General features: G+C 34.9%; 1 protein-coding gene across 1 annotated transcript; it reads right to left on the bottom strand.

The window, feature by feature from the left end:
- Positions 1-459: 459 nt before the first annotated feature.
- Positions 460-17,217, bottom strand: TUBE1 (tubulin epsilon 1). The gene is made up of 12 exons (XM_021693317.2): positions 17,132-17,217; positions 16,958-17,031; positions 16,335-16,387; positions 13,126-13,183; positions 10,026-10,141; positions 8,431-8,552; positions 6,285-6,472; positions 5,893-6,068; positions 4,949-5,089; positions 2,503-2,643; positions 1,746-1,920; positions 460-1,429 (listed from the first exon to the last, which is right to left on the bottom strand). Exons 1-12 carry the CDS (start codon positions 17,154-17,156, stop codon positions 1,271-1,273), a joined length of 1,428 nt encoding a protein of 475 aa, XP_021548992.1. The 5' UTR covers positions 17,157-17,217; the 3' UTR covers positions 460-1,270.
- Between the last annotated feature and the right edge of the window lie 1,409 nt (positions 17,218-18,626).

Genomic DNA, 18,626 nt, shown 5'->3' with positions numbered 1-18,626 from the left:
TACATATTCCATACATAATGGAAAAATTATACAATTTATAAGAAAGCATTTTATTCTATAAAATAATCTGGAATACTTTGTTGAAGATGTGTAAAAAGTTTAGAACTTTTTAAAAACTTTATTTTTTAAAACTTTATCTGTACTTTGACAGTGTAGCCAGGATTCCATCAGATGATAATCATTATGTGGTGAGCAAGATTCTGGGTTTAATTCTTAAATAAGATAAGATTAAACTGCAAATATAATTTCCACTACCCTATCCTGAGTATCAGTTTATTAAGATTTCTTTTGAAAGAAGAAAACAGAGCTGACAACTGTAATCTAAAAGTTTTTATACCAAATACTGTACAAAATGAAATTTCTAAGATAATTTGGCCATTATTGACAAGTGTAATCTAAAAGTTTTTATACCAAATATTGTAAAAAACAAAATTTCCAAGATATAGATCAAGAGCAGTATCCTTACTTTGAAAAGGAAAGAAACTTAAAAACTTAGCACTAAAGAAAGCACAGATTATTTTGGCTTGAGAATAAATTGTTCCTAACAATCACTTCCTTAAGTGATAAATCCACCTATGGATTTAAAATATAAATTGTATTTAAAGATAAATTAATGTTAACTATAACTGGAGAGTATAATAACTGGAACATGTTCACTAGACTATTATAGCCATTTTCCCGTGGAGTTTGGAAGATGTCAAGCCAAGTAATGTTCTGTTTGCTTATATAAATGGTGACAAGCAAAACCAATAACAAGCATTACTGTTTAAAAATATGGACATTTATTATTATGAAATCAACTGGTTTAATAAAAAAGCATTATATTTAAAGATAACTTAATACATATAAATGTTAAAGTGTAAATTTTCATTCTTTTGAGTGCAAACATGTGGTTACCCAAAGAAGAAACAAAACCTCCTTCATAGTTGTAATAAAACCTGTACTTGCTTTTAAAAAATCAGGAGAATTTAAACAGAATATGAAAAAATAAATTATAAATAAATATAAAAATATACCTTATAAGATTTTTATTGAAGACATATGTTTGAAGTTAAGGTAGTAGGACTTCACTAATTTCACAGACTGGTATCACCCACAAATTGTGATGAAATGAAAATCACTTTTTTTTTTTTTAAGACAAAAATGCTTTCTAATAGGAAAAGTGCAAACTGGGTTTTCTGAATCACAAAAATTCTGAAACAGAAAGAAAAGGTGACAAATTCCAGTGTAAAATTAAGAAAAGTAAAAGTTGTATCTTGGGGTTTCTTTTTTACACAGCTATGCTTAGTCTAGGAAAATCTTCCACAGGCATGCTTTTCGTGGCATCCAGTTGGTTGTATTCCTCTATGAGCCCTGATAAAGATGACACAGCTTCCATGAAACCGCTTTCTTCCATCCCTTCAATTTGTAGATAGTGATGAAGATGAGCCTATAAATAAAAAACTGGATAATGTTGACCATTTTCAGAAAATTTAATACATGAATAACTATCCTAAAACATAAATAATTCTTTATTAAAGTGACACTGCACTCAGCTTTACAAGAGAAAGGAGAACTCCAATCCCAATAAACTCACGAGATTTCTCCTTTAGATAGTCCAAGTAAACCTCTCCTCTTCAGTTATAATCAGTACAGTGAATAGAGCAGTCAGGATTGCCCTTGATTTGTGATAGTGTAATTTGTGAGAAGACATCTTAAATAGCCAAAATAAACACATATAGTTACGAAGGTGTACTGATAATTACCTTTTTCTTGTAGAGCCTCATGAATCTCTCTTTCAGTTCCATGAAGGTAGGCTTCACGCATGTGTTATTTGCTAGAGCTAATAATGAATGGGAATGGCCCACAGGAGGGACTGAACACAGGCTGGTTTTCCAGCCTTCTTGATTCCAGGAGACAAACTGTAGAGAAGGTTTTAATCTGAAATACAAAAACCCAAAGGTGAGAATGAAGGTACTGAAAGTATCTGCCATATATGGCAGCAGACATTACTGATGGTACCATTCTAATTGCTCAGTAGGTAACGTGAGTTACCTACTTTTTACTATTAGTAGTATCACGGTACAGTCTGACAGTGAGCTAAGGGACATTTAGTTAGGAGGGCATTAAATCTGGGGATGAAAAAGAGATGAAAATATTACAATTTAAAAAAAATTACAATTTTCCTTACTTTGTAATTCAATAGAGTAGTTTTCCTAAAAACAGACTGTCAAAAAATAGTAAAACACAAACTTAGAAGCAGTGTAGTGGTAGTAATAAAACAACAGTAGTTAAATTTTCTGAACACTTTCAGAAAATAAAATATTTCCTATATCATTCACTATTCAAAAATAACAATTTTGTACCATTATTATTCTTATTTTACATTTGAGAAAAATAAGGCTAAGTAGTTTGCTCAAGGTCACCCTTTAGTTAAGTGGCAATGCTAGAATTCGAAGAGAGGCCATCTGAACTACTATGCTAGTAGTATACATAAATTACCATGAAAATATAAAATCAAACCTTTCAATATTTCTGCGAAGATCTGAAACCTGTACATTTCCTCTAACCATAAGGGCACAGGCGAGGTAGAGACTATGTTTGGGGTCAGCCCGAATTAGCTGGTGATCTTTACTAAAGGCATCTGAAAACATCTGATCCAACCTAGAACAATGAAAGAATCACTGTTTATACAAAATATTATTTCTTCTATGTAGAACTACAAAGTACAAAGATAGTCACCTACAGGTAAATAAACACACACAAACACCTTCTACATTTCAGCTATCATTTTCTCAAAACAATCTTGATGAGAAATATGAGAAGAGAGGAGGACATCTTTTATCCTTTATTTAGAGAGGAAGAAAAAGGTGCCAACATATGTATATCTAATAATACACAGGATCCTGTGTCTTTAATATAGCCCCAGCCTGGTTCTTAAATCCCACTTAACTCAATACAAATATAATTAGGTTCCCTAGATAACTCTAGATTCTGTGTGCTGAATCTATATCATGTCTGGGAAGAGCTGCAGAAATCAGTGTTACCTATTCATTCAACAGATACTTACTAAATGCCTTCTATGTGCAGGCACTATTTTAAGTGCAAGAGACCCAGTACTGAACAACAAAAATTTCTACTTTACTGGAGCTTACATTCGATCTTGGTTATGTGACAGCAAGAAGAACAGAAGACTCCTTTAGGGAATGGTGAGCTGTGGGGTGTTTGTAAATCCTCTGCTACTGTGTTCAAAATTTGGTGTATATGTGCTTTTGGGCATTTTTATGGAGTTAAGGAAACCCAGAAAAGGATAAGAACCACTAAACAACAACAAGTGGGCAAATTCATTCTTGATTTATCCTCTGCTGCAAAATATAAAAACTAGTAAGGAGCTATTTGTAATTTTGGGATACTTATCTTTATTCACATTAGAAATATGGAATTTCAAGAAACATATACACACTTCTCATATGTGCTTATTATTTTCATGTGATAAAAATGGGATGAGGTACAGGACTGACATTTATTAATAAAAGGTACAACAAAAACCATTCTCACTACTAATAAGAAATTAAAGAGTTTTAAAACTGACTTTTAATAGTACAATTTTAAAACAATTTATTATTTTACTCAAGGACAGATAAACGTGTTCATGTGCTGATATGACCGCCTCTGAAATATCTATAGTACAGCAGAAAAAAAGGGAAAAAAGAACACAAAGATAGAAAGAACATTGTGACAAGTTCCCTAAGAGTATAAAATCTTTAAAGTCCCTTATACATTTTCACAAACACATTTTTAAAAATAAACCTTTGTAACAAATTATGATTATATGAATACAAAATGCTGCAACAGTATAATTTTTATCAAAATATGCCAAAAGCGGAATTAAAAGAAGTTTAATTGGCTTTGAAACATTCAGGTTGAAGGACCAAGTCAAACATTTTTTTCTTTATGCTGAATTTAATTAGAAATTCCCTGTCTTTATTTTTTAAGAATTAACTTTAAATGTAAAAATGTTTGGACTATCACTACTGTACAATAAATAGTTTAGCACCAATTTACATTCTCTGTGTCCACATATTATTTAAATACACTAATTTTTAATATGCGGGGCTGATAATAACAGTGAACATTTAGTGAATGATTACCATGTTCCACATACAATGCAAGTTGCTTAACTTAAGGTCATCACCATTCCACGCAGAAAGAGTCCTATTAGTTGGCATAACTGTTTATTTGTTAACAGCTTAAATAAAAGTTAATAGCACTGTGACATTTACAGTGCAGAATTGTTATTTTGCCAAAATTTAAACTATAAAAAAGATCTTTAATCTGGTTATCATTTACATACTTTCCTCTTACAGAGTTTGACAGGACCTTTTCCCTCAGTCAACTGTGGATGCCAGTGGGACCTTTTCAAGCTTATCATCACTGTATATGCTCAGAATATTTTTCAACTACATTTTTTTATTAAGTAGACTAAGTTTTATGCTTATAAATGACATACAGTTACAAAACAAGGTGTTCTGGAAATTATATATAGCAGCTACCATCAACAGTAACACTGGAAAGCCTTCTATGGTGCTGGACTGTGATAAGAACTTTAAAGATACTCTTATTTAATATACCCAACAAGGGTATGAGGTAGGTCCACCTGCCCAAGGTCCTATAGCTATTGACAGAATTAGCATTCAGACTTAAGTATGTCAGACTTCAAAGCCCTGAAATCTTTTTCAATAAAAACCAAATCTTTATGAATTTCATTAGCTTAAAAATTTAGATTTAATGTCAAATGGTTTCATATTCACTTTTTAAACAATGACTTGTAAAATAAAGGATTCAAATAATGAAAATGACACAAAGAAAATGACACGAAAAAATACCCAGAGTTACTACAAACTTAAAAAAAATTTTTTTAAAAAGTAATTCAAATTATCAAGTCATTAGAATAGTTACTACATCTTACCTTCGGGTAGGAATGTTAACATCTGCCAGTGTATATAGAGGTGTTAGGCTTGACACAAGATAATGCAGTTGAGGAAAAGGGACTAAATTCATGCTGATTTCATTAAGGTCCATATTAAGGGACCCTTCAAACCTTGCAGAGCTAAAAAATTAACAAAGCAAGAGAAAAAAAATGTTAAAATTTTATACTTTGAATGTAGCTTTATTTATTCAGCAGGCATTCTTAAATCCTTTTGTACACTGTTCTTCAGTAGAGAATATATGCTCCTTTTTTCTGTATTAGTGAAATTTAGTATCATGAATATCATGTATAAAGGTAATTAAAATGTAACACACAACATCTATAGCAATTCTTATTTGTGGATTATATGATGTGTAACCAACACACTATTATGTTGCACATTACACATATAAAAATATCTTAAAGCAGACTGAGTTAAACACATACAGGTCAATAATTAATAAGTCTATAAACGTCACTAAATTCTTCAAGGGTCTGCCTAATGTGCTCTATAATTTGGAATATAATAATGCCAAAGCAATCTTCTAGATCAAAGTCAAGGGTATATTTTGGACCAACTAACAATAAGGAGGTAAACATTAGCTGCTTTAAAAAATGAGGACAAACTACAGCAAAGAAAATACGCTTACTGTTATCTAACCAAGTTCTCAAGTGTTTATCTGTGACAAACTTTTTTCATTTAACACCTATTAATATTCTCTGGAATGCACCTGGGAAAATGCTGCTTTGGAGTAATAGAAATTAAAGTTCTGGTCTATCACTCCAAGATCTGAAAACACTAGACAGAATAAAATAAAATAAAAAGAAGCTCCTGTGACTTAGAAAAAACTGAAAAATGCTACTACAAAAACGCAACTGCAAGTATCATCAGAGGCCAAGTGAAGTTTTCAAACTGTCCTAAGTTTTGCAATCAATAGGATTACCTTGTTAGGTTCAGCAGCAAATTGGCCACAATGTTGTTCATTGCATCAAAGGGCCTCTGGTGCCACTTTTTGACAGCCCCAGCACTTGAAGTAACCAGACTCTTTGGCTTTATAGTTGTGCCCAACTTTCCAGAATTCACCATGAGGTCAATTTTGCTAATGATGTCAAATAAAGACTTTTAAAGGAAAAATATTGGGAGAGAAGCTATTAACAAGAGCAGACACAGATGACATTTTACCAGGAAGGAAAGAAGAGAAAGAAAAACAATTTGAATTTATTTCTCCTCTTAGATGGGAAGGCTGAAAAGTGAAGAGAATGTTTCCTATGCACATATAAGCATAACACAAGACTGAATGTTTAAATATTCATAAATTACAATGTCATTTCTTACTTGGTTGTCAATGGGCAACACACAGTCTGCATGCTCATTAAGTTCCTTCATTGCCAAGATGCTATTGTAAGGTGAGGTTATGACATCATCCTCACCAGAAGGATAAACTGATGTCACGAATCTGTATACTTCTGGGAATTCATCCTCAAGCAACTTTAAAAGAAATGTGCCAAGTCCAGATCCTGTTCCTGAGGATTAAAATTGCAAAAACAAAAACAAAAAAACCCTGCATAAATGATTCAAAATAAAACTGTGAGGAACTTGGAATTTTATGGCTTTTTTGGGTAGGAACATACATTAAAAACCAGAGCATTATATAGAAGACAGTTCTGATTCCATTAAAAATTAAACATATAAACACATACATATATAAAACCTATAAACAAAATGAAAAAGGCAAACTAAGAAAAAAATCTCCAACATATATGATGGACTAAACTTCTTTAATAAAGAGGTCTCACAAATCAACAACCAAAAAAACACGAGTAATACAACAGAAAAATGGGTAAAGTATGTAAATACGTAATTCATAATAAATCAAATGGTGAATAGATGTGAGGATGCTCAACTCTTCTTCTAATCAAAGAAATCCAAATTAAAACAATCTAATTTTGAATGTATTAATGTTTTATAATACTCAGTGTTAGTGACAGTGTGGGGAAATAAACCTGTATACATTGTTTCTAATAATATGGATTGGTGAAATAATATAGGAGAGTATTTAATAATATCAATCAAAATTTAAAATGTACATATTCTTTGGTCCCATTTTCCTTCTGGGAATACTACGTATATCTATAGAGGCATAAATGAGCAGAAATGTTATGTACCAGATGTTCAAGTGGGGATTGTTTGCTATAACTAAATATCATAAACAACATCCACTAATGGAAAATGGACTTCAAAAATTTTTATATATTAACACAACTGAATTCTAGGAGACAGAGAAGATACTGAAAGACATTTGGGAAAGACATAAAGTGAAAAAATGTTGGAATAATATGTACTGCATGATCTTATGTTAAAATAAACACACACACTTTTAAAGGCACAGAAAATATCTGGAAGGATATAGACATAGGCAAACTTGATTACCTGTGAGGAGAGAGACTAGGATTTAGATGTGGGAAAGGAGACCATTTTAACCTTCACTATTATTTATTTTTGCCAGTAAATTATGAATAAAGTATAATCTTCTGAGATTTTGAGTAATAGAGGGATTAAAAAAGGCACCATAATGAACTATAAATCAAATTGGTTTTTTGAAAACTTATCCAAACTTGCAGGTTAATTATACTAGTACAAAGAAAATTTATTTCTTAATTTAATGATTATGATGGTCCTCTAAAGGCATGGTTATGTAACAATTATAACTTTAATTTTAAAATGTTATCATATTGAATAATATGTATAAAAATCAATTTATATAACTTGGTGAATATAAAATCTTAATCTGAGCTTGGAGAAAAATAGCATCGCAAATTTTTCTTTTAAAACTCACTAATCCTATTGGAAATCAGCAAAATACGGTATGTTTCTAGTTCATAACACAGAGGAGCAAAATACTTCATTTGCAAGGTACAGGCTTCCCTGGGGAATGAAAGCAATACAGATCATTTATTCTAGGTCAAGGTAATTACTATGAAAGTAATGATTTAAAGGAGCTGACTTAAAGGATTTCTTTTATCTCTATTTCTTATTGGACACAAGAAAGGTTGGAAGGCAGTTAAAGAGTACTGATATTTCTTAGCAAGGATACCTATGAACAAACCAGAAATGCTTAGCTTCTAGGTGGGATACAAGACTACACAAGCAAACTCTTAGGAGAAAGTCAGTATTCCCAGAAAGCTCTCATGTACTGAAATGTAGTTGGAAATTTTAAAAAAGAAACTAAAAGTAGAAGAAGAAAAAACTTCAGATTCAGTTGTACTGACTCTTAAAAGGGCTTCAATTTATAAGCAATGGTAATGGCAACAAAATTTGACAAAAATTTAAAGTAAGAAGCAGTTATGTATATACTCAAACACATACACTGTTAAAAGTTGTACCTTTATTAGGCATAGGTCTGAAAACAGACTACTGTTTGCAAAATGAATTCCCACGTACACTGTCACATTATTACAGGGAAATGAGTGAATAACTTTACCTCCTCCCATGGAATGTATTATAAAAAAACACTGCAAACAATCACAGTGCTCTGCCGACTTTCTGAGTTTCTCTAAAATCTGTTCTTGATAAAGACTGCCAAAAACTTTGTACCCCACAGCCCTGAAAAAAAGAATATAAATCACAAAACACCCTGGCATTTATTATTTCAAGATTTTATTATTTCTGATCTAAATGAAAAGACTACAGAAAAACTTGAAAAAGCATTTTTACTATATTAATTCTTGTTTCATATGTATAAATCATATTGTGATATTTCAGAGATACTAGATAGAAAATGTAACAAATACAAAGATGTATAATCCTCAAATATCCTGATAAAATAGCTCATTATCAATGGATATTAAGCTATGGTTTTCTAAATTCATCTTCTCTTTTTTTTAAGTATAAGACTTTAGTTACATAGTTTTTTCTCATCTCCATTTAAAATGAACTCTGATCACAGTAAGTTTTACATATTAAAAGGCAGCATGTGGTTAACTACAAAGACATTAAAAATAAAAAATTCTGAACTAACATATTGGTTTAATATAGGAGAAAACATTGATCACATCATGTTATCATTAGCTGAAATGATACACAATAGAAAACTGATACTCATAAGGCTCTGTAAGCCTTTTTGATTAATCAGATTTGCAAGGAGCACTTTGATGCATTAAAAATGATGAAAAAAATGAATGAATGACTTCCATGGTTGTGTAACTCAAAAAATTACAGAAAAAGTTACACAATTAGTGAAAAGCCAGTTAAGTGGGCAGGTGAATTCATTTAGTGGCTGGTTCCCACCAGATGAATGTCTAAGAATGCAAAATGTAAATTCATACTTTAAAGGTTTATTTATTAGAGTCATCTCTACCCGCAACATGGGGCTTGAACTCATGACCCTAAGATCAAGAGTTGCACGCTCTTCCAAATGAGCCAGCCAGAGACCCAGTAAGTTCATGCTTTAGTAAAATGATATTACTACACATTAGGAACCTGAGAGACAGATTGCAAATAGATAAAATAGTAAATATTAGACTTGCAAATAATAAGAAGCTACTTAATTTTTAAAAAACAACAAAAACAGTCTCAATGTAAATTTTCAAATGATCACTGTTAAAGCTTTTTACCCCATTAAGGAGAACAGTTATATAATGTAAGAGCTAAACACAGCCTTAGGCTGAGCTTAAATGCTGGGATACTGGTCTGGCTTGCACCTCTTACCAGTCCAATCAAGTCTGACCAGCTGGAGAACTTGGTAGAGTCAAATAATATAGGTAAGAGAACAGTTTATAAAAATAGTTAAAACTTTTGTTACTAGTATTATTTAAGAATCAATTTACAAGGAATTTAGTAAATCCATTTTTCATGATTTTTTCTTAAAAAAAGGTGAGAAAGAACTATGATACAGGTGACTTTTCAGCGTTGAGAAATCCCATCATTTATGCAGGAAAAGATGATGGGCTGAAAAGCCTAGAACCAGGTCTGGCAGGTTAGATCTTGCTTTCATGTCAGCAGGACCTATTAGAATGAAGGAAAGATCATTCATTTTTTTCAGATGACATTCAATTTTTACATACAGCATATTCTCACCAATTATTGCCTGAGCCAGAAATATCAGTGATGAGCTGCTTGCTATCAAACACATCTCTCAATGGTCCCTGCAGAATTTCATTTACTACCCCTTCCTCCATGTCAATCAAGACAGCCTGAGAAAGAAATAAAATTAAATTAGCATATTTTTCTTTAAAGTTAGTAACTCTGTAAATAAATTTATGAACTAAAAGTAGCATTGTCCTTTTTATAGTTTAAGCTTAATCAAATCTTTATGTAGAATCTGTTATAAGAATGAAAAAGTCATTTCACTCTGCTCAGGAGGTGGAATACAATTAAAAGGTGGGTTCTAAACTCTTATCCTACTCCGAAATACCATGTGGGCGCAGAGGGAGGAACTGAATAATCCCCTCAACTGATTTTCTAACGATTCTTTTATCATGTGCCTATGTGATTGTAAATGTTCTGAGAACAAGGACTCAGAAATTTAAAAGGTGCCCTAGCCAGAAAAAAATTCTCAATAAATGTAGGGTATGTTAATACACTTGCTTACCAGGAACAACCATGCTGCTCTTCATGAATTGCAGCCCAAAACTGTCCAGTTCAAATCAGTAAACTTACTATCAGGTGCAAACCAAGGCCCTGGATAGAAGTCAAAGATGACAATGGGTCTCTATACCCAAGAAAATCTAATTCATTACCGCAAACATTATTGACATGGGAGATAACCTTTATTACCAAGAAGAAAATGAGAATATAAAACATAAAATTAAGTACGGAAAGAAAAATAGAAAAGATTGAAGGGAAACACAGCAAAATGTAGGCAAGGATAGCTTGGCAGTAGGATTATAAAACCCCTACCCTCACTGTTTTGTACTTCCCATGTTTTCTACACTGAGGAAGGTAAGTGAAAAGGTAAAATAAATAGTTAAAAAAGCTGAAAAAAATTCTGAAATAACAGAGTACCCTACAAAGCTATTAACTCTTTGATTCAGGGTCACAGAGAAAGTGCTTGGTTTGCAGGCTTTTTTAGTTCTTGTGACCCTGTGACTTGAGGCACTTACAGTATTCTAAGTGCTTTGTATGTATTACCCCATTTGATCCTCACAACCTGGTGCATAGGTACTATAATTACCCCCGCTTTACACTTGAGAAAACTGAGGCCTAGGAAAGCTAAATCACTTAGCCGTGATCACCCAGCTAGTACGTGATGGAGCGGAGATTCAAACCTGGCTAGTCTGGCTGCAGAATCTTCAGTCTTAACCACCAAACTCTATGCTCTTTTTGTTTTTTGTTTGTTTGTTTGTTTGTGTAGTTAACTATGCTACTATAAGCAAGCAATTGAAGTAGTCTTACCCAGTATATTAGAAATATTCTATTTCTAAGTGTACAATAGTATATCACAGTAGTATATTAGAAAGACTATAAAATTATGTAACAAATGTGCTCTCTTATATACAGCAAGCAATATACATACACTTCATGTATACTGGACTATATAGGGCTATTTACTGGCAATTTAGGGTTTTTCTAGGATATTTTATGATAATATGCAAGTGTTACCTAGATGTTGACTTTAACATCTAATCAACCATAAGAGAGACTTCACTGTGTGGGCAAATTGTAGTATATTACAAGTTGTGTAAGATTACAAAAAGAAAAAAAAAATTAGCTTATAATGGCTTTGTTCCAAAACAGACTTATTTAAGAGAATTTGTGGAAGATTACCCTCAGCTACCTTGCAGTCTGGCAAAGGAAGGAACAGGCAGAATACAAACTGACATTCAAGCACCTCTTGGAGTCAGTTTTGAGAGAATCATCCCTGTCATCGTCACTGAGCATTAAAAACGCTGACATGGTATAGAATTTCAATTCTAGTCACATCAAGCCTTTGTTTTTCATTTGGAAATTAAATGAGGAGGAATTATTCTGGGTTCCTCATGCAGCCAACCAAGGTCTGGAGTGACAACTGTTCTAGGATTTGATGTTTATTGTTTTCTGCCAGAGCAACCTGGTGATAGCTTTCTGGTCTTTGAGCTCTCCCTTAATTGTAATATAGGATTTACAAAACTCTGAGTATTTGCCCATTAACCTAGAATACTGGACACGGTGGAAGGGCCTAACCACCAAGTTATCTTGTGAAGCCTAGACTCTTCAGTGATCACAACCACATAATACCAAGACTCTTAAGGAGAAATGGAAGAGTACCTTCCTAGGACAAGTCAAAGGTGACAGACACACACTGATTTATTCTTTCCCAAAGGTATTTCCTCCATCTCCTACCTTGCTCACTGATAGGGTCCTGGGAAAGAGCTCAAATTGGGAGTGCTCTGGGAAATGTCAATGTTCCTTTTTCTGTAAGATTTGGATTGGGATGTTAGCGCTCTCCATAGCATGCAGGATACCAACTGTTAATCATCCGAACAGCCTACAAGCACATGGTCTCTGCCACTAAATTTTGTTTTCCAAGGACATCAGAGACTACAGATACAAGGAGACAGTTCCGAGATACCACAAAATGATTGCTTTTCACTCTTCCAGGCACAATTCCAGGTCTGATCCTTATTGTCTCAATTCCTTCTATCCAAACTGCTTTTCTGTTAAATTAATTGATCAACAACTGGAAAAAGCAGTTTGTTGTAGAGAAACAATCGTGGAAGTGTTGTTGGAATGAGATTATGACTAAATATGGGCTACTGACTCAAAGCATTTTTGTTCAAGAGGTCTTACATGGTTATAGTATTCACTATAACGTGGCTGGATCCGTGCTTTGTACTGGGAATAGTAACTGATGCAAAGAAATGTTCCATTATCTTCAAATGAAAAATTAACCTGCATTAGTACGTGTTTGAGGCTTAGAATTAAGAAAGCTCCTTTTGTTATCATTTACCCAGATGTGTATTTCCCCTGAAACATTTATAAAAAAAATGCTAAAGATACAGAGTTTTTACTTTAAGCACAAAATTTTCCCCCTAAAGTTCCAGGAAGATATAAAATGTCTGCCTAATTATATTTATATTAAAATATGGCTTAGTAAATACTTTTTTAAAATTTTAGAAGTTAAAAGTTTATTCTGTTACAGAAGTATAGTTATTTTTAAAACACACACAATATAAGAATCCAAGTATACAGATCTTACTCGTGCTTTCAAAGAACAAATTTTCCCCTTGGAAATACTGCCACCATCACCAACCACTCTGAAAGATAAAGAATGAGAAAAGGTCAAAAGATCTTCCAAGGCTAATGCTGCTGTTAGGCAATTAAGTTAATTCCCATTTATATAATAAAGCTACTTACAGGCCTGGTGAGGTAGACACAAAAGGCAACGTAGAAGGTGCCATTCCCATTCTTCTCCCTTGTCTACCCTCCCCTTAGGCTGAAAAGTGAGGTACTTTTTCCCCTGGCTTTCTTTATAGTTAGGGCTGGCCATGTAATCCAGTTCTTACTAATGAGATGAAAAGCTTCTGGGAAGCTTTTCTGATAAGGACGACCAGATGCAGTTGGTGCCAACTCTTCCCTTTTCCTACCTTGAACAGGAATAAAGATATGATGCATGGAGTGGAGGCTGCCACTTTATAGTTATAAAAAAATAAACATGAGGACAAGAAGCCAACACAATAGGAATAATGAAACGAAAGTACCTTGGTCTTTTAAGGCATTTCTCCAAGCCTAAATCACCTGATTTCCAGATTTCTTTATATGGGATAACTGGATACTTTGTGTAAGCCACCATTAATGAGGTTTCCTATTGTAGCCAAACATACATCAACTGATATGTCAGTTATATATCATTGAGTATCTACGGTTGTTCCTAGAATTTCATGTTGAACTAAAGTAACTACATCTATGACCAAACACAGGGTATGAGTCAATACAATTTACAAGAAGACAATATATAAAAGGAAGTTGAACTGAGCACAGATGATGCTATAGACTGGGTCGGTAAACTATGGTCCTTGGGCCAACTCTGACCAGCTGCTTATTTTCCTAAATAAAGTTTTATTCAAACATAGCCATGCCCACTTGATATGCACTAGTAAGCTATACCTGCATTCCTGTTAGAACAGCAGAGTCAAACAGATGTGACACAGACCTTATGGTCTGCAAAACCTAAAATATTTACCATCTGGTCCTTTGCAGGAAAGGTTTGTTAACCGCTAGTATAGGTAAATTCCTAGTATGCTATTAAAAAGGTATGGTCATTTCCTCAAACAGATATACAAGTATACACAAAAATGTGGTCTTGTTTTTCAAAGTTTTTTTTGTACTAACATGGAACAGATGCTGGCAGGTGTTGCTAGTACATAGAAGAGTAAAATGCCAAGACTCATCTCCCCTTTTTGGATAAACTTGGGATTGGGGAAATAAGAATGCCCTCACGTTAAATTATTAAACAGAGTACAGGAGAGTACAGTTATGTAGTCGCCTTATTAAGAAAGACTAGCTCCCCAGCTGAGTCTCGACTAAGTAATACTTAATGAAAGGATTGGCCATCAAGAGTAGAGGGGATGAGAGTGGGAATTTACTTAGAAGGGAAGCACATAAAAGGAAGTATTACAAAAGCAAATTTGAGTCTCTTAACAGTATTTAGGGCAGAGGATGTTCTAGTTCACAAACAAGAGGGAATCCTAGATAGCAGATATCTCCATATAATAAAGATAAATGACACCAATCATTAAGGTAAACACCTAACTCCCCTTGGTCTGATTCCATGATCACCAAGCAACCTTCTATTATTTAGCTTTTCAGGTAGATTTCCTACAGAAGAGAAAGTGCTTTTGAAGGGAAAGGAAGATCTGGTGCTCTTGAGTTATGGTTCCTACTATCAATTACTACATTGATTTTCTGCTTTTTAATCTCCCATTCTCTTTGAGTTTGGTTTATCTGCCTGTACTGGAAAGCAATGTACTCATTCTCAAGATGTTAACAAGTTTTCTGAGTTTGCAAGTCTGAGGGTCAGACTCTGGGATTCACCAAGGAAGTGGAGACTAATTAGCCTTCCCTAGGAGATAACTCACCTCAAATACCCAACCAACTAATTCAAACTAGAACTAGAATTTTTACTGAATTAGATAAAGGTGGATATTCATGATATATTATTTAGTTCAAGTCCACCACAGTTTAGTTTTATTATTTTCAAAATACACAAACTTTATGATTAAACATTAAAAGCTCATGGACATACCTTGAATGTCAAAATTACATTCAGATAAAAGATACATATGCTCTTTATTATATAAACAAAAGTAATTTGACAACTGTTGTTCTCCTTTTTAGCACATTCTATTCACAGAACAAATATTCCTGACTACAAATAGTGTCACAGAAGTGTAAAAAATATATTTTTCTTTCAAAAGTTAGTCATTCTTGAATGCATTAACAATATACCCTGAGGGAAACTTTCAGTAGTCCTTCAGTAAAACTTCATTTCAAGGTCATGTTAAAAGAAGGCACATGAGGGGCGCCTGGGTGGCTCAGTTGGTTAAGCGACTGCCTTCGGCTCAGGTCATGATCCTGGAGTCCTGGGATCGAGTCCCGCATCGGGCTCCCTGCTCGGCAGGGAGTCTGCTTCTCCCTCTGACCCTCCCCCCTCTCATGTACTCGCTCTCTTTCATTCTCTCTCTCTCAAATAAATAAATAAAATCTTTAAAAAAAAAAAAAAAAGAAAAAGAAGGCACATGAGGGGCGCCTGGGTAGCTCAGTCGGTTAGGCGGCTGCCTTCGGCTCAGGTCATGATCCCAAAGTCCTGGGATCGAGCCCCGCATCGGGCTCCCTGCTCAATGGGAAGCCTGCTTCTCCCTCTCCCACTCCCCCTGCTTGTGTTCCCTCTCTCCTGTCTCTCTGTCAGATAAATAAATAAAAATCTTTTTCAAAAAAAAAAAAAAGGCACATTGGGGGCGCCTGGGTGGCTCAGTTGGTTCAGTGTCTGTCTTCCGCTCAAGTCATGATCCTGGGGTCCTGCAATGAAACCCCATGTTGGGCTCCCTGCTCACTGGGGAGTCTGTTCTACACTCCCTTTGCTCCCACTTGTGCTAGCGCCCGCTCTCTCTCAAATAAATAAAATCTTTAAAAATAAATAAAAATAAGAGAAGGCACACTAAAGGTTCTTTTTGTTCCTTCATATGGCCTTAAAAGGAAACCTGCTGTCCTGCTCTGCAGAATAATATGAGAAATATTAATGATATGGGAATAATGAGAAAAAAATATGCTTTCAATAATTAGAAAAACAAAAAAGCCAGACTTTTTTATAGTTATCAACTGTTTTATTGTCCTTTGAAGAGGTCTCACCCAATCTGATGACATGAAAAGAATCATTAGGCTACGTGATAGACTTCAATCCCATCTTACCTGGTATCCACATTTCTAAAGAAGCTGCTTATTGCCTCGTCATAAATTCCTTTCTAAAAAGAAAAAAGTATATATAACATTTGATTAAGTTTTGTCTCTTTCCCAAATGAAATCCTTTCGATTTAATAATCTCACAATACCGTAATGGCTGATCTTTGACTATGAGAACAGCAGCAAAAATGCAAGTTATCATAAAGTGCTTAGACTGATTCTTACTACCTAAAGAATAAATGCCATAAAATCTATGGATTAAGTTTAGCAGAGGGTGCTGAAGAAAGGAGTCCCCATAGGATTGTAGAAGGTGCGTCAAACGAGAGCTTTTTCTGGATTCCTGGTGATCATTTTAAAGTTGATTAAATTCAGTAATATAATACCACACATGTTACCTATTTTACAAAGTACTTCCCCAATACTATCTCATTGCTCTTCACAAGAATCCTGATAAAAATGAGATCCTGAGAATCAGGGAGACTTAAGACTAAAATCTTTGGCCAGCATTTGTTCTAACGCCAACAAACGTTTAAAAACCAGTTTGTTCTTTCCTGAGAAGATCCCATACACCTTATGCCGGTCAGATAAAAGGTCAAATGCACTGATTCTTGCTTAGGCGACTGGGCCGGTACCTGGTTGACCGCGGCATGCTCCCTCAGCGCCAGATCCCAGAAGCAGCAGCCGATCTGGTTTCCGCACTGGCCGACTGCGATCAGCGAGAGGAGGGAAAGAGAGTAGCCATTAGGTGGCAAACAAGGCCACTCGGCCGCGCGGCGACGGAGTGCCCACCCTCCCGCGCAGCTTACCCTGTACGACCACCGACTGGGTCATGCTGCGGCACGGCAAACCGAGGTACTAGACAGCCCGCGCCCACTTTCGTACTCCCTTGCAAGCCCCGCCCACCAGCGGCGCGCCTGGAGGAGCCGGGAAGCCGTAAAGTCACGCTGCCGCCGCAAGTCACTGCCGTCGCAACGCTCTTCCCTAGAATCAAGCTAAGTTTTTCCGTCAGAAGGGTGAGCTAAGGTACTTGCGTCCCACCGTTACCATAGCGACGGGGCCTCCGGACCGTAGATACTGCTGCTTGCCAACATCTTTGAGCTTCGGCAGCTCCGGAGGCTGGGGTAACTGTCGGGTAACTAGGCTTTGGAGTAGGATTTTAAAATGTGTGTCTTTAAAAGTGTTTATGGGCTATCAGAGGTTTAGTTTTTGTTCACAGTCTCAACCCCCTGGGAGTTGGGTCAAATTCCGTTTAATCAGATTCCTCGGGACGCTCTGCTTTCGTGCGGCTATCCAACAAGCCCTTTCTTCTAACAGAAAACAGTGTCGATGAGCACAAAGAAACCCCAAATAGGCGTGTCAGGCTACAACCGAAACTAGGTAGTTTATACACTTTGACAAAAAAGCGCTTCAGAGACCCAATCAGTGTTCGTTGAAGCTGGATACTCCCGACATTAACTTCCAGGCCTTCTGGAGTATTCAAAAGAAATCAAGACATATATCCAGCTCCAGGAAGCCTACAATCTAAGATACACACGAAGTACTGAAACAATTTTTGTCTTACAATATTGTGTGGTGCTGACTGTAAGTTCAGTAGGATTCAGTGGATGAGGATGTAGATCAGTAAATAGAAGTCTAGTGGAAGAGATGAAATTAAAACTAGGCATTTGATTTATGTAAATTAGATGGAAGGAAGAAGACTGAAAAATCAGACATTCCTGAAAGTTACCGAGTACCAAAAATTGTCAAACATTGAAAAACACTCTGAACTCTTACTGATCAATTTAGACCAGATTTCAATTAAGAACTTCATCACTTCTTTACTGAAATAATAATTTCCACAAAATTCTGAGGAACTACAAAATCCTAGGGAGGTGGTGGGGGAATGGTGGAGAAAAAACAATTAGGGTTTGTTAGACTCATCTATAGCACATTCAGTACTGGAAGACATTGAAAGTATATTGCAAAGTTCTGAGGGGGAATAAAATATGTTCCAAGAAAATTATACACCTTTGACTTTCCAAGTTGCCACTTGAATATAATTAGAATTTCTGGGGGCTCTTTTTTATTCCTGTTGGCATACTGCATTTCTGAGTCCATCTCTCTTTCATATAACTTGACAAACACAACCATAGCAACCAACATTTTACCAACATTGTCTTCTAACCTCTTCCCCTCGAATTCAAGTTCATTAGTAAATAATCTGTCTTCTAGGTTATCACAAGAATTTTGCAAAGATTTTTCCCAATACATTTGACACTAATAACATAAATAACTATGCTTTCAGCTTCCAGTAACAGTTTT

This window comes from Neomonachus schauinslandi, chromosome 8 (genome assembly GCF_002201575.2).
Source record: "Neomonachus schauinslandi chromosome 8, ASM220157v2, whole genome shotgun sequence".
Lineage (NCBI taxonomy): Eukaryota > Metazoa > Chordata > Mammalia > Carnivora > Phocidae > Neomonachus > Neomonachus schauinslandi.
The sequence above is the reverse complement of the archived record's forward strand: the minus strand, read 5'-3'. Positions and strand labels throughout refer to the sequence as shown.

What these genes read in the sequence shown, in the direction of transcription:
- TUBE1 (XM_021693317.2), bottom strand. Translation starts at nt 17,156, where the DNA reads ATGACCCAGTCGGTGGTCGTACAGG. An exon ending in TTTGTTCTTTGAAAGCACGA is followed by an intron (nt 10,142 to 13,125) that starts GTAAGATCTGTA and finishes TTTCTTTCTCAG; the next exon opens with GCTGTCTTGATTGACATGGA. An exon ending in AATACATTCCATGGGAGGAG is followed by an intron (nt 6,473 to 8,430) that starts GTAAAGTTATTC and finishes TTTAATCCTCAG; the next exon opens with GAACAGGATCTGGACTTGGC.